General features: G+C 40.4%; 3 protein-coding genes and 1 non-coding gene across 5 annotated transcripts; 1 reads left to right on the top strand and 3 right to left on the bottom strand.

The window, feature by feature from the left end:
- Positions 1-3,653: 3,653 nt before the first annotated feature.
- On the bottom strand, positions 3,654-7,133 carry LOC131272164 (growth hormone-regulated TBC protein 1-A). 2 transcript variants are annotated; one of them, XM_058273813.1, is made up of 5 exons: positions 7,108-7,133; positions 5,507-5,802; positions 5,280-5,426; positions 5,031-5,213; positions 3,654-4,948 (listed from the first exon to the last, which is right to left on the bottom strand). In XM_058273813.1, exons 1-5 carry the CDS (start codon positions 7,131-7,133, stop codon positions 4,593-4,595), a joined length of 1,008 nt encoding a protein of 335 aa, XP_058129796.1. In that variant the 3' UTR covers positions 3,654-4,592. The 2 variants fall into 2 exon arrangements, with proteins under 2 accessions (XP_058129796.1, XP_058129795.1); XM_058273812.1 differs by lacking the exon at positions 7,108-7,133 and adding an exon at positions 6,474-6,851.
- On the bottom strand, positions 5,932-6,004 carry Trnav-cac (transfer RNA valine (anticodon CAC)). The gene has a single exon. It is a non-coding gene; the product is annotated as a tRNA-Val (tRNA).
- Positions 7,134-7,252: 119 nt separating the features above from the next.
- On the top strand, positions 7,253-8,149 carry LOC131272170 (probable Golgi SNAP receptor complex member 2). The gene is made up of 2 exons (XM_058273820.1): positions 7,253-7,511; positions 7,572-8,149. Exons 1-2 carry the CDS (start codon positions 7,378-7,380, stop codon positions 8,071-8,073), a joined length of 636 nt encoding a protein of 211 aa, XP_058129803.1. The 5' UTR covers positions 7,253-7,377; the 3' UTR covers positions 8,074-8,149.
- On the bottom strand, positions 7,801-9,345 carry LOC131272163 (MRN complex-interacting protein). The gene is made up of 2 exons (XM_058273811.1): positions 9,188-9,345; positions 7,801-9,119 (listed from the first exon to the last, which is right to left on the bottom strand). The coding sequence occupies exons 1-2, from the start codon at positions 9,236-9,238 to the stop codon at positions 8,139-8,141; spliced, it is 1,032 nt and encodes a 343-aa protein (XP_058129794.1). The 5' UTR covers positions 9,239-9,345; the 3' UTR covers positions 7,801-8,138.
- Between the last annotated feature and the right edge of the window lie 4,106 nt (positions 9,346-13,451).

Raw genomic sequence — 13,451 nt, forward strand, 5'->3', positions numbered from 1 at the left:
ACGGCCGTTAAGAAAATAAAAGGGAGAATTATTAACGCCCCCATCGTTCGGCCCCGGGATGGCGCATTCGAGCATCCACAGCCCGGCAACCGCGTGACTGCGTAGCCACATGACAAATTGCACCTGGGAAAGTCATTAGTTTGGAAGCAATTAAAATTAAGAATATCTTGTCTCGTCCTTACGTCGTAAAAGGGAAGTTTTTCATTTTAAGCAAGTTGCTCTCAACGAGCACGGGAGCCAGGTGTTTTTTTATCAATTTAAAATACTAAAAGAAGGTAAAGCCGTATAGCATATTTCAAGACTAAATAATAGTCTATACGTTATCCAAGAAAAAAAAACCCATAATGGCTTAAAAAGGCTTATTTGATAATTTTCACGATAACGTCCTACGTCGTTTTGTTTAATGCACCGTGAATAAACTGTTAATATGTTATTTTATTTATTGATAAATGACAATATCGGTAGACAACATCGGAAAGAATTGTCTTTTAAATGCTATCACGTGTTCCTATCCTAAAGATCATTCAAATGCATACACCACATAATGTTTGCTGAAGAAACTGAAAAGTATTAGAAAATAGCCGTGCTGCCATGTGCATAATGCTAAATAATAAATGAGAATGGTTTGGCTAGTTTTTTTTCGCTACTGAGCAGAAATGGTACCAATCCCGGGTTGAAAGCAATATCTCACAATGCATCAATCAACTCATACATGCAGCAAGGATAAACCAGAACTGTAGTTTTTGGTCGGAGAGAGACATAAATAAAGCAACCGCAGAAAGTCTGACCCTGAGAATTAAATGCAGACCAAACCGAGCTGTATCCGGTACGATAAGAATGTCATAAACCGGATAAAATTTAATCAAATAGTTATGCGACAAAATAACATTCCCGCCCCGTAGAGGCACACGTTTCTAGGTCAGCAAACAGTGGTTCTATTATATTATCGTCAGAGACAAATTACGACTAGGAATCTGCCAACTAGTAAGCATGTAGGATGATGTGGTGCGTAAAAAAAACACCACTTGCCAGAAACTGCATGATAAGCGTGCACTGCGAGGAAAATAGGGAGGATCATCGGGTAAGCAAACTAAGCAGCTGCTTGGAACTCCGAGCTTCCGGGGACCACGTGCTTTTTACTCATTTTTTTTTCAAATTTTAATGATCAAATTCTTTTTATTATTTTTATAAAGTTGCTTGTCTTATCAATCATCTTGTCGTATGCGTTTGAAAATTTACATTCGAATGTAATGTAAATGAAGAATATTAAAATGTGAGAATGATACAAATGGATTACTGGAATTGTGTTTTGATTAAGAAATAGTTATCAAACGTTACGGGTTCGTGTTTTTTCTGGGTTAAAATATAAAAGATTGACCATTCATTAAAGAGATAAGGGTAGAGATGTAAAGAAAATGAAAACTCGCAGAATAATTTAAGAATAATGGACATGGATTAGCAAAGTAATGTCCTGCACATAATCAAATGTAATAGTAATCATTAAAAAAGTACTTTTTCAGTTACAAACGGCTAAAAAGTTATCAAATAAAAAATTTAAAAAATAAAATACTTGTCAATTTTGATTATAGCCGCGAAAGACAATTCTCTTAGAAATTTATTTATGGTTTCGCATGAAATAAGGGTTTGAATATAAGGCTTTTGGTATTGAAAACATTTCAATGGCAAAATATGAAGGAAATTGTACAGCTTGATCTAAATTGAAATTTTGCTAATTTTGATCTACAATATTGATTGGTCAATGTAGTGTATGTTTTTGGGGCCTGCAAATTATAGCTGCTTGGGGCCCTCTTTGCTGCGAGGTAAGGGACCAGTGTCGAACTTGCGGAAGATCTGAACGTGTATCCTTTAACTGTTCCTTTAGGCAAAATATGTTAACATCCTGTCAGAGCGTATTCCTTTTCAAACATATGTGACTAACAATTGCAAGAAATGGCACCCATGCGCAAATTGGTCTGTTCATCAAGAAATCTATTTGTTGTCTTTATTTCTCTATTCCTTTCGTGGAATATAAAAAAATAACACGGGGAAACGTTGGCTTCCCGATAAGTCGGCCACCGGTTTCTAAATCAAACTTGACCTCATTTGGGGAATGTCACTGAAATCCCGTGGGTTCAATTTAGTTGCACCCGAAAGCGCCACATTTCTTTGTTCCGTATTTTCTTTGCTCACAAGGGAGAGCGGATGGTTAAACCAATAATCCAACCGCCTGCAGTATGGCCACGGTGGTCCTTGGAATTGGCACATTTGACCAACCAGCAGCGAAAGGCGAAAGAGGTGGTAACTCGGATCTGGCGGTTGTTTGATAACCGTTTACGGCCATCTTGGGACCGGGGACACTGGTCCCAGGGGACGGAAAAGTTTGCACTTTGTGGCACGTTAATAAAATACAATGCCCAACATTTGCATTGAAGCTCTAGCAATCTCATGCAAACCGTTACGGGACAACAAATGCTACGGGTTCTCATTAGACCTGCATTTCGCCCGGGAGGGCTTGTGTGGCCAATGGCGGGTGTGGGGCTAGATAATTGTTTGCCATGATGACGTGCACGGTGGTCATTAGCGTTTGCAATTTTTGACAGCTGGGAAAAACCGGACCCACGAGCGTGCCAACATTGTGCCCTCCCATAACCTTGTTGACAAAAAGCCCTTTGGGTTGAAACGAATTCTTTAAGACTTTTCGGGACAGTCTTTCGTGACTTCATATAACATATTTATCCCTGCATTGAGCATGGGTTAAACCGCATGCCTCTTAATAGTTTTTGAAAAAAATTACATTTTGTCAGTCATCATAAGCTCATCAGTGAATTTACAGCACTAATAAAGATAATGAATAAGGCGAGCAACTACCAATCTCACCGTTCATATCGTGTCATGAAGCGTTATCAGTTTAAAAGTTTTACTATTTTGCTAATTTCCCATGGGTGTCGTATGACTAATAACTTGATAGAAGACATTAAATCTACTTTTTTGCAGACCTGTCACGACCGTTGACAAAATAATTCATTCATTCATCGAAAACAGACACATCATCGCGCTTTCAGTGTCCTCACGAAAAGTAATTGAGTCAACCGATTCTACAACCTTTACTTAACGGGTGGCAGAAACGTGTACCACACGTGGCCTCGATGGGGCCACACGTGGGGATTCCGAGCCATTACCAAGAGACAGCTTTTCTTCTTTTTTTTCGTGGCATTTCTCAACTGACCGTGTGTGTGACTTGCTATTAGTGAATTCCTTTGGGATTCAATTTCGCCTTATGCAAAATTTCACCTTGCTGAAATATGTCGAGACTTATTGAGATGTTCCTTACAATTTGTTCCTGGAATTACATGTTTTCGCACCTATTTATCTTTTTTTAACTCTGGAATATGCTTAAAGTATTTCTCACCAGTTTAAGTGCCATTCGAAATCTATATAGACATAAAAATATTACGCAATTGCGCTAAATTTACATCATATTAAAAAAAAACAATCAACAAACTCGACAAAAGCTATGAATGGATAAATTTTTTTATTGATTACCATTATTCAGCGTAAAATTTATAAGATATGTTATATTGATAGTATGCTTTAACTTTAAATTTTCACTACAACGCTACTATTGAGAAAATCTGTCACCATTTTTTAAAGCTTCTATAAATGTAGTTTTGATACTTTATTTTAGTCTCATTGATTACATTAAAAACGTCCTTATAGTTTACGTTACCGGAGTTTTGTTAACAACGTTGATACGCTTGAGCCAAGATATGCTATTCTACTAGGCAGTGTTATTTTGGAAATGGAACTAATGCAAGGAAATACGATTAGGATTACTTGTTTTAGGCATAATTCAAATTCAAAGCACCACGAAATGGTATTTTGTTCGTAAAGTTGAAGATTAAGTTAGGACATGATCATAGCTCTAGGAGAAACGAGCAGGTTCAAGAGTTTTTTTTACCGATACTAACACATTCTCAGGTTGCCATGGTCGGAGATTATGCAAAATTGATGGTATCTGATCGGATCTTTAGATTTTAAAAGGTTTGAAACACTTCTGTTCTTCACATTTAAGGTGGATGATAATAGAGAAACCAGCTTATAATTCATGCCTTACCTAGTAACTACACTCAAACGGTTGCATAAAGCTTTTGATCTTACTAAACTACTCAAAATACAGCCCAATTTTATTGTCTCCCTTATGAGCGCAACTTAAAAGAGGAGCTTGAATTGAACTATAACTTTTCATATACCATTGTAACAAATAAACATAACGTACGAAAGCGTAATAATTATTTAGAAGAAATAATAAATTTGCCTAATAGACTCAAACAGGCTATAACAGCTGGTACTAGATGCCGATGGGTCGGTGTAGTAAAATCAAAACATTTTCTCGCGCAGAGTAAAAACATAGCATATCTGAGACCCTTCCCGATAAACAGTGCATTAACTAAAGCAGATGCTGCTCTGGATAATACACTGTTCATCGACTCGAGCTCAGATGTGCGGGTGCTGGCAACAGCCGGCATGTTCGAACATGCTTTCAATTATACTATATTCAGTCTATATCTCTTCTGAATATAGCTCTCCAACCCCTAGGAGCCTTTGCTTTTGTTTGCCATCCGTTCGCTGTAAAACTTTTGCCGTAGTGCATTTATCTGCGACCGGCGCAGATTGCCCGGTACCTTGAACACGCTCTTCATGAACTCGTGGCAATCCATGAGCACGCCGGACTTTTCCAACGACCGAAACTGGCCGATCAACGTCGAAATGTCATCGGTTGCGAGTAGCTCTTGACGCAACCGTACCACAATCGTTAGCCCTACTCGAAGCAAAATTTTGTTACCCTCCAGAAACAGGCAATCCCATATGCGAAGCACAGTTTCCGTCGGTACCACTTCGGCGTACAGGCAGATGAACCATTTGGTCGCTATTACCGGCCACGGTAGCCCTGTGAAGGAGGGGATAACGTAAGGTATGTGTCTAAAATGGAGTAATTAGCGTCACTCATTCGCGAGAAACTGCCCACTTACCCAAGTCGAAGATGTGTCGGTGTACGTCTGGAACTCGCAGTCTAATCAGCTCGCTAAGTACGTCAATGTCGGTGATTAGGTTGTCCATCGTCTTCGTATGGTACAGGGGTACAATGTTTTCTATGAGCACCTTCAAGAGCCAAAATGTAGACTCTTCGTTTTTGGTAACGATCAACAGCAAACCTATCGGCGCGAAAAAAGGAGGTAGAATGTATTTGAAACGTAAGACGGATGAACCAAACTACGTACCTGCTATATAGTTTAAGCCCTGGCAATATCCGACCGTCCGATTATGATGGGCAAAGGCAATCAAAACATTGTACAGGCTTACCTGGTACTGTTCAAAATGTATGTTGTCGGGAAATGTTCTCGGTAAGTCGAGCTTAATTTGGTCAGCTAAGGATTGACAGTAGGTTAAATGAAAATAGTCCTGCTGTGAAAGTTTCATCTCTTCTCGTTCGTTCATTTCGTCTTACCTATATCCTGATCGTACTCATACGTGAGCAACTTCTGGTAGAGCGTTGGCTCTTTCTGCTGCAGCTGGAACGCACCGGATGATTTCATCCAGACTTCCTCCCGCAGCGGACCTGGTACGCCTTTGCGGACAAAGCGTTTCAGCTTACTCTGGTCCTTCAACATGTCTGTGCCTTTAAGGTACTTTTGCCAACGCATGCTTCGCGTCGTGAGCACCGTGAGGTAGCTGGACATAATGTTTTCGTATGACTGGTAGTCAAAATCCGGTTCCCGTTTGAAGCCATACTCGTCGACATCGCTGTAAAACATATCAAAATAAGAAATGATGATGTTTCATATTACTTTAACTAATCAATAAAAAAACAAATTACAATAAAACACTGTGGCCAAAAAATAAATTATGTGAAACGAAAAAAAAAGAGAAACCTGTTTCCGCCCGGGTTCGAACCGGGGACCTTCTGCGTGTGAAGCAGACGTGATAACCGCTACACTACGGAAACGCGATGAGAGAGAGCTGCTAAACACGGTACAAGTTGCTCGCGAAGTATACGTTTCACTGTTCAACCCGACATGCACATTGATGTCATGTGCATTAAATGCAATTTGATCATACGCAACTAATTTACCGTTTGCGAAAACCGAAAGCAAAGTAAACAAACAGGAACTTTTTTTCAAATGTCTTTTCTGGCCTATTGTACCAGGTGCAATGACCGAAAAACTATAATTGTTTCATTGTTGTGCGTTCCTATTGTTTGACATACGATTATGTTACCGGCAAGAAATGTGTGAACCAACTTGTTTCTTTTATTGGCACCTCCACCAATGCAATACACGCAATGCTAATAGAGTATGCAACATGCTCAAACCGGTCACGGCAGAGATGACTGTACCGACAAGCCAACTTGCATAGGAAAAGTTAAGCTCGATAATTTTGGGCGATTTTAGCAAATAAAACTTGGAATTACTCACCTGAACTTTGAAACAGCCATCGGTTACTTGTTATTCATACAACGCACGGCACCACAATTAGATTTTCTGCGCAGTGCTGCACCCAGAACGGACTTTTGGAGCAGAAGATGTTTAATATTTGGGATTTGAGTCTTTAATTGACTGAAAATATTAACATCAATTGGGCTCGAACGATTCGTTATCGCTCTATACTTAGCAATCACAGATCGTCAGCTGATGTGACCGATTCCCATAGGATTCAAAACAAGTTCAATCCCATATCAAAAATTAAATCTGAATCGAAGTATCAACACACTATACGACCATCGCAACACAATGCTTTAGAAGACATACAACTTTAAAATGATTCAGGCACATTTTCGACATCAAACGATAAACTTTTCACGCCACACTGAAAAACCGATGGAAATAAGATTGTTGTTTCTGTGAATATGGGATTTCCGTGAAGTTGCACAAAAAACGTAAACATACGATTTCGACGTAAGGAGTTTGACAGAAGGATGTTTAGAGCAGCGAGTTCAACTTTAGTCATAATTCTATTCAAAATAAACGATCCATTGCCCGTTGGAATATGATTCATAGAAAATTTTGTTGTTGCCTATAATAAAGCACAATAAAATATAATTAAATGTACTGAAACTTGGAGGACGTTGAACTCATGAACCGGAATGAAATTTAAATTTATCATTTGTTAACATTGAGCTTTATTATTTTACCGATAGATGTCGCACGGTTCGTAAAGAGGAGTCCGTCATTTTGTACGTGTCACAACAAAACGATTGTGCCAACACCAGTATTTAGTGATTTTGCGGCAGACGTGATAATTGTGCTGTGTTGTGCTAAACATTTGCTAATCCAATAACCCATCAGTTTACTCGCATCGCTGGGCAGGCCACCAACGAAAATGGAGGCGTTATATATGCAAACGAATAGTGTGATCCAGGAAACACAACAGTGCTTTCAACGTTTAAACGACGTGCGTTACGATTCTGGAGAAATCGAACAGGACATCGAAAAGAAAATCACGATAGTCAATGGGTAAGGTAAATGGTAGAACACTCAAGAATGTAAAATCTTACTCGCCACGTTTCATTGCAGCAACTGCGATAGGTTGGATGTACTGCTCTTTAAAGTGCCCGTTGCCCAGCGGCAAAATGCCAAGATGCGTGTCGATCAGCTGAAATACGATATCCGACACCTGCAAGCAGCTCTGAAGTTGTATCAAGATAAAAAACAGCGTCGGGCAGCGGAACTGGCCGAACGGGAAAGCTTACTAAACAAACGGTTCACTGCCAATGCCGAGACATCGATCGATATCGATTATTCCTTACAGCATCATAATTCCATGCAAAACGCGCACCGTGGTGTCGACGAAATGCTCTGGACTGGTTCTAGTGTCTTGGATGGATTAAAATCTCAACGCGAAACACTGAAAGGGGCTCGAAGGCGAATCATGGATGTGGGAAGTACTCTGGGTTTGTCGAATCAAACGATGAAAATGATTGAACGAAGACTTGTGGAAGACAAGTACGTAATGTACGGTGGAATGTTTGTTACATCAGTTATTATATTTTTAATTATTTATTTTTGGATTCTTTAGCTACATAATAAACGCTTGCAAGAATGTTATCATAACTGAGTGTTAGAAAATGATCATTTGCAATACTAAGAAAGACACAAAAAATCGTCAAGATTTCCGTTCGTTTCTTCATCCTCCGCCACAAATTTAGCCCACTTTGAGGCGCAGCTAGATCCAGCATTGTCCAGGTTTTGTCTCTTCGATACTGTTTCGAATAAGGAACCGCTTTCCGCCGAAGGTTTAGATGATGAGTTTTCCTTGGTAGGGCGTTTTCCGAAATTCATCAACGGTGTAGCAGTTGCATCTAGATGTTTTCGTTTCTTACACACAGTATTTGTTTCTTCATCCATGGGAGAAAAGGAATCGGAATGACCAATTGGAACGCATGGCTGTACTCTGTGGATAGGTTTCTTCTGATGAAAATTGACGAGCGCTTTAGGCTGATTAATTGTACTTATGTGAGGTGTTCTCTGTCGATTAACATTAAGAGCTTGTTTAGAAATTTTTGGTCCTGCCTCATTGTTACTCACATAGTCGATTGTTGACTTCTGTCGGTCGTTAAAAAGGTCTCCCGAATCATCTTCAATCGATTCAGCTTCTGTTACTTGCCGAAAATGGCCCCATTTACTTGAACGATTTCCACTATACTTCCTTGTACCTGGTACATGCACCTTTTCACGGTCGAAATGTGTGTCAGAAACTTGTGCTAGTGCTTTCTCCAATTCTAAACCGTCCGACACATCTTCCTCGTCCTTTTTAGGTACAAACGAATCCCATTTGCTAGCTACATTGTTGGTAAGCATGTAATCGTTTGACGAAGATGATTCTTGGATGGATCCCTCCACCATTGGCGTGTGAGTAGAGGGTTTCGGAAGCTGAATATCGTTCTGTAACACAAACTCGGCAAGTTTAGCCTCCTGGTCATCCGTAGCAATATTCCGTTCCGTTAGCTCATGCACCACAGATCTGCATTCTTTTCCAGAACCTCTGAAGTATTCTTTCATCAGCGATTGCTTTACACCGCATACCTTGCACATCCATTTGTTAGCTTTTTTGACGATGTCAACCTTCAAAGTTAGGAAAACCAAAGCCACAATTAATAAGCTGGCCAATTTCGACCAAATTTCGGACAAACCTGGAATTTGGAACACTGAAAACAACGCACTACGCGCAATTCCTGAGGCATTTTCCCGGCACACTGTTGCTTTGTTTACTAACATTCGGAACTATGATTAGACAGCAACGTCAACATGGTTTGCCTCGAAATGTATTGCCGCAGAATTAGAAATCGACTCTTTTAATTAGCAAATAATTAGCGTTTAGAAGGAATGTGGCATTGAGTATAGTTTTATAATGCGTTAATGTTAGTAGAAGTCTAAAAAAATTATTTATTTTCCCGATTTTGAATTTCTTTTGACATTCGCTGTCAGTGCTCACAACAGGTGAAAGGGAGAAAAAGAGATGAAGCAGTTTGTTTTGATGAATACTCGCTCATACAGCGAAGTACGAAAGCTGATTCCAAGAAGCAGACGCGCGTGAAAAGTCCATCGACGGGGTTTCTTCGCCAAGAGTTTCAGCAGAAACCCTCGCGCGCCGTCTTCGTGCAGCAGAGTGTGGTGTCTGTGCCCGTTGTTCGACCCGAATGCGTTCTGCTGTAAGCACACACAATATTCAGCTGTGTGTTTCTGTTCAGTGTGTGCCGATGCGGCGGATGGCGCCCCCCGCGAACGTGTATCGAGATCTCGTCGTTCCTGCAAAGGCATCTCGTTTCTTGGCAGATGTATTTATCCCCCCAGTAGCTTCTGTCTTGGCTATCATCGGAGCGGTGAAAACACGTACGTTCCGTCAGTGGCCTGCGTTCACCTAGTGTTTTTGGTGGTAACAAAGTATCGTTGAATTGTATTTCTTGCACTAAAAGTGATCAATTTTCTAGTCTCGTGCGTTGCACTCCGATTCTAATCGAGTGATGTACATGGAATATGTGAAAGAAATCAAATTCAGCTATAGATCAGTGAGGATACAATAAACGGTTCGTGGAGCACGGGGCAACGATTCCGCACTTCTAGCTCCGGAAATGGTCTGGAAATTGGGAGCTGAGCCGATAAATTAAACTAGATAGCCATTGGGCAAAGAAAACTAGTGAAGAAAAAAAGCCACCACCACTACCAAGTGGCCCCCATCAGTGAAACGAAGTGTTTGCGTGGCGGTTGATATTGGCCGTTCCTTTGCTCCACCACAACATTTCGTCTGTTCCGATCGAATCGTCAGAACGGCTAGGCAAGCGTTAAAAGTTCTCTCGCGGAGGCAAATCGTTCAACACATTTTCCACCGTGACAACCGGCCCTCGCGTCGGTTAGCATTCCCGGGCCTTGGGTAACGGAGTCTTTGGTTTGGGGTAGGACTTTCGGATACCCCGTACCTCCCCGTCCGCGTGTGTAATTCGGCAGCCAAGCTGGATAATTTAATAGTAAATCGGTACCTGAGCGTCGCGGATGAGGACTTCGTATACTGTGTGGATCTGGACATCCGGCGGTTCATCGAGAGGGCCAATCCAAAGGCGTAAGTAAAACTAAAAAAATAATTATAAAATAAAACAACGAAATAAGTTTGCCACTTCGCTGGTCATCATCATCCGGCCCACCGGATAGCGTTGGCCAAAGTTTCACACATTTACGCCATCCTTTTTGCTCGGCTGTGGAGCATCATCTTCATCATCATCCCGTCTTTATCACGCACTGGTGACCCAGAACCCGCGAATAATAACGCCGAAGCAACTGTCGAGCGCTTCGATGAAGCTAACGGTACTTTCTTTCTCTTATTTGCGCGGACGCGGTTACCTGTTTTTCCATCTGTACATGATTTTCCTCCGTGCACGTTTCTTCCACGGGATAAGGATAAGTGATGAGCTCAATTTCTGAAAAATTACAAATACTATTAGATGTACACACTACACTACTTTCAAATTACATTATTAATATTTAAAGCGATGAGCTCAATTTCTGATTATTATTAGATTTAAACCTCCACTACTTTAAAATTACATTATTGAAATTTTTATAATTTTATTAGACCGAGTCGGATTATCAATTTCTTTGAATTTCACCTTTTTACAGTTGCAAACAACTGTTCATATTTAGTGTTGGCCGCTTGACAAATTTGCATAATCACAATAGTGATGTGCAGATCTACCCTGGCCATGATGCTCTTGCGTTCAATTGAAACAAATGACGCCTTGTCTCAACATGTTTGGTACTATTTGCTACAGTTTTGAGTTGTCTTGTAGAGTGGCAATGTACAGTCCATTTGTATTCATTAACATTGTGTTTTCAAAAGGTTTTTTTTTAAGACTTTATGGGTCAAATCGTACAGTAAGATGTTTATAGAAATTGATTTTATGAAATAAGAAATACTATTTGAATATGATCCCTCAATGTAGACAACATACACGCGAAAAGGAAGGTTATGTTTATAATGTAAAAAATTGCTTTTATTGTAGCTTCTTCGAAAACTCAACATGTAACCTTAATGCGCCATACTTATCCCAGTCATTCAAAACCGAATCCAGCGTTTTTGGTTGCAAATTAATTTAGCATCTGTGCAAACTAGTTGCGCATCATGTAGATACCATTCTGGGGTCATAACTCGGATTTTGTCTTGCAATCTGTTTCCTTCATTCATCTTTCACAGGCTTATATACAGTCCATTTGTCTTCATTCACATTTTGTTTTTAAATGTGTTTTTTTTTCAAGACTATGGAACAAATCGTACCATGAGATGTACATAAAAATGATTTTATCAAGTTAGTAATACTATTCGAATATAATTCCTCAATGTAGACAACATACACGCGAAAAGGAAGGTTATGTTTATAATGTAAAAAATTGCTTTTATTGTAGCTTCTTCGAAAACTCAACCTGTAACCTTAATGCGCTGAACCAAACCTGAATCCAGCATTTTAAGTTGCAAATTAATTTAGCATCTGTGCAAACTAGTTGCGCATCATGTAGATGCCATTCTGGGGTCATAACTCGGATTTTGTCTTGCAATCTGTTTCCTTCATTCATCTTTCACAGGCTTAATCTTACTCGGATCGTGCCACGTAAATACGAAGCAAAAAAAAAAACTGCACGGATAAATATTTATACCAAACCACATGGTGCGTTTTCGCTGTGTGGAATGTTCTGTTTTATGTCACGTCCGGAGGCAGCGCAAACGAGCTAAATATGCACCGGCCATTGGACTAAAGCGGTTCGCTCCATTACGCCAACCACCACGACCACCACCTGCACATCGGTTTTCCAATTGATGATGATGAGGTCATCTTACTGGACGGTGGTGGGAAACCAGCGGAACCGAAAATCACTTCCATTCGCATTCTTAATTAGGTGTTGGAGAAGTAAACCCATCCGCGCGGTTCGGGGCTAATTATGTCTCTGGCTTGGCTTCGGTAGTGCGATTTTTGCATTGGCCAAAGCATTCGAATTTCAAATCGATGTCTTACGGGGGTTTGTTTGTAACCAAACTTTTGAGAAAGGCTGTAATTTAGGAAGGTTTTAGAAAGGGACTATGCATATGCCGTAGCGTCAAAGGTAAATATATATATTTTTTTTGTAAATTAAAGCAAGAAACTAACGTTGTATCAGTAAAATAAATTGATTCATCACACAATTAAAATATATAATCATAATAGCAAATCGTAAACATATTTTTATATTCTACAATTCGCTTGTTTTTCGCTTGCAGTGTCTTGATTTTCCCACCGTTCAACAACTATCGCCGGTTCTTGATCCACAAAGTGTGCGCAAGTAAAGCCTTCAGCCAGCATGACATCGTGACTTTTTCCATCGGCGTCGGTAACGAACGGCGCACGGTCGTTTGCTTCCGGCACCAGCTCCTGCAGGACGTTAAGTCGGCCACCGCCGGCAAGAGGTAGGTTTTATCGGAATCAGTACGGAAAATCATTATTACGTCAGCATGTTAAAGGGCGAACTGAACCTAGTTTCATAAAATCCCCCTCATACCGGTCAAGAACAATCCCGACGTCAAGGTCAATGACCCACGCATTCCTGGGTACCTCTCAACAGAAAATAAGTAAGGGTAGTTTTTCGTCGTTTAACCCCGCGCAGTCCACTCCTGGCGCAATGTAACTCTATTTTCGTGCTTTATTTATACAGCGTGGCGTCTATTTTAGGGGGGAAGTTCTTCTAGTAGCATGGACACTGAGACGACGCTCGTCCTTCATTCATAATGTCTCGCCCGGTTGTTGCGGTATGCGAGTGGTTCGCAATGAATCATTGGCGAGGTTAGGCGAGCAAAATTTTCAACCCACTACCAATTTGGTAATAAGGAACAGCTGTTAAGAGGATAGTTGGATTCACTATGCCATCTACTGCTCCTCT

Source organism: Anopheles coustani, chromosome 3 (assembly GCF_943734705.1).
Source record: "Anopheles coustani chromosome 3, idAnoCousDA_361_x.2, whole genome shotgun sequence".
Classification (NCBI taxonomy): domain Eukaryota; kingdom Metazoa; phylum Arthropoda; class Insecta; order Diptera; family Culicidae; genus Anopheles; species Anopheles coustani.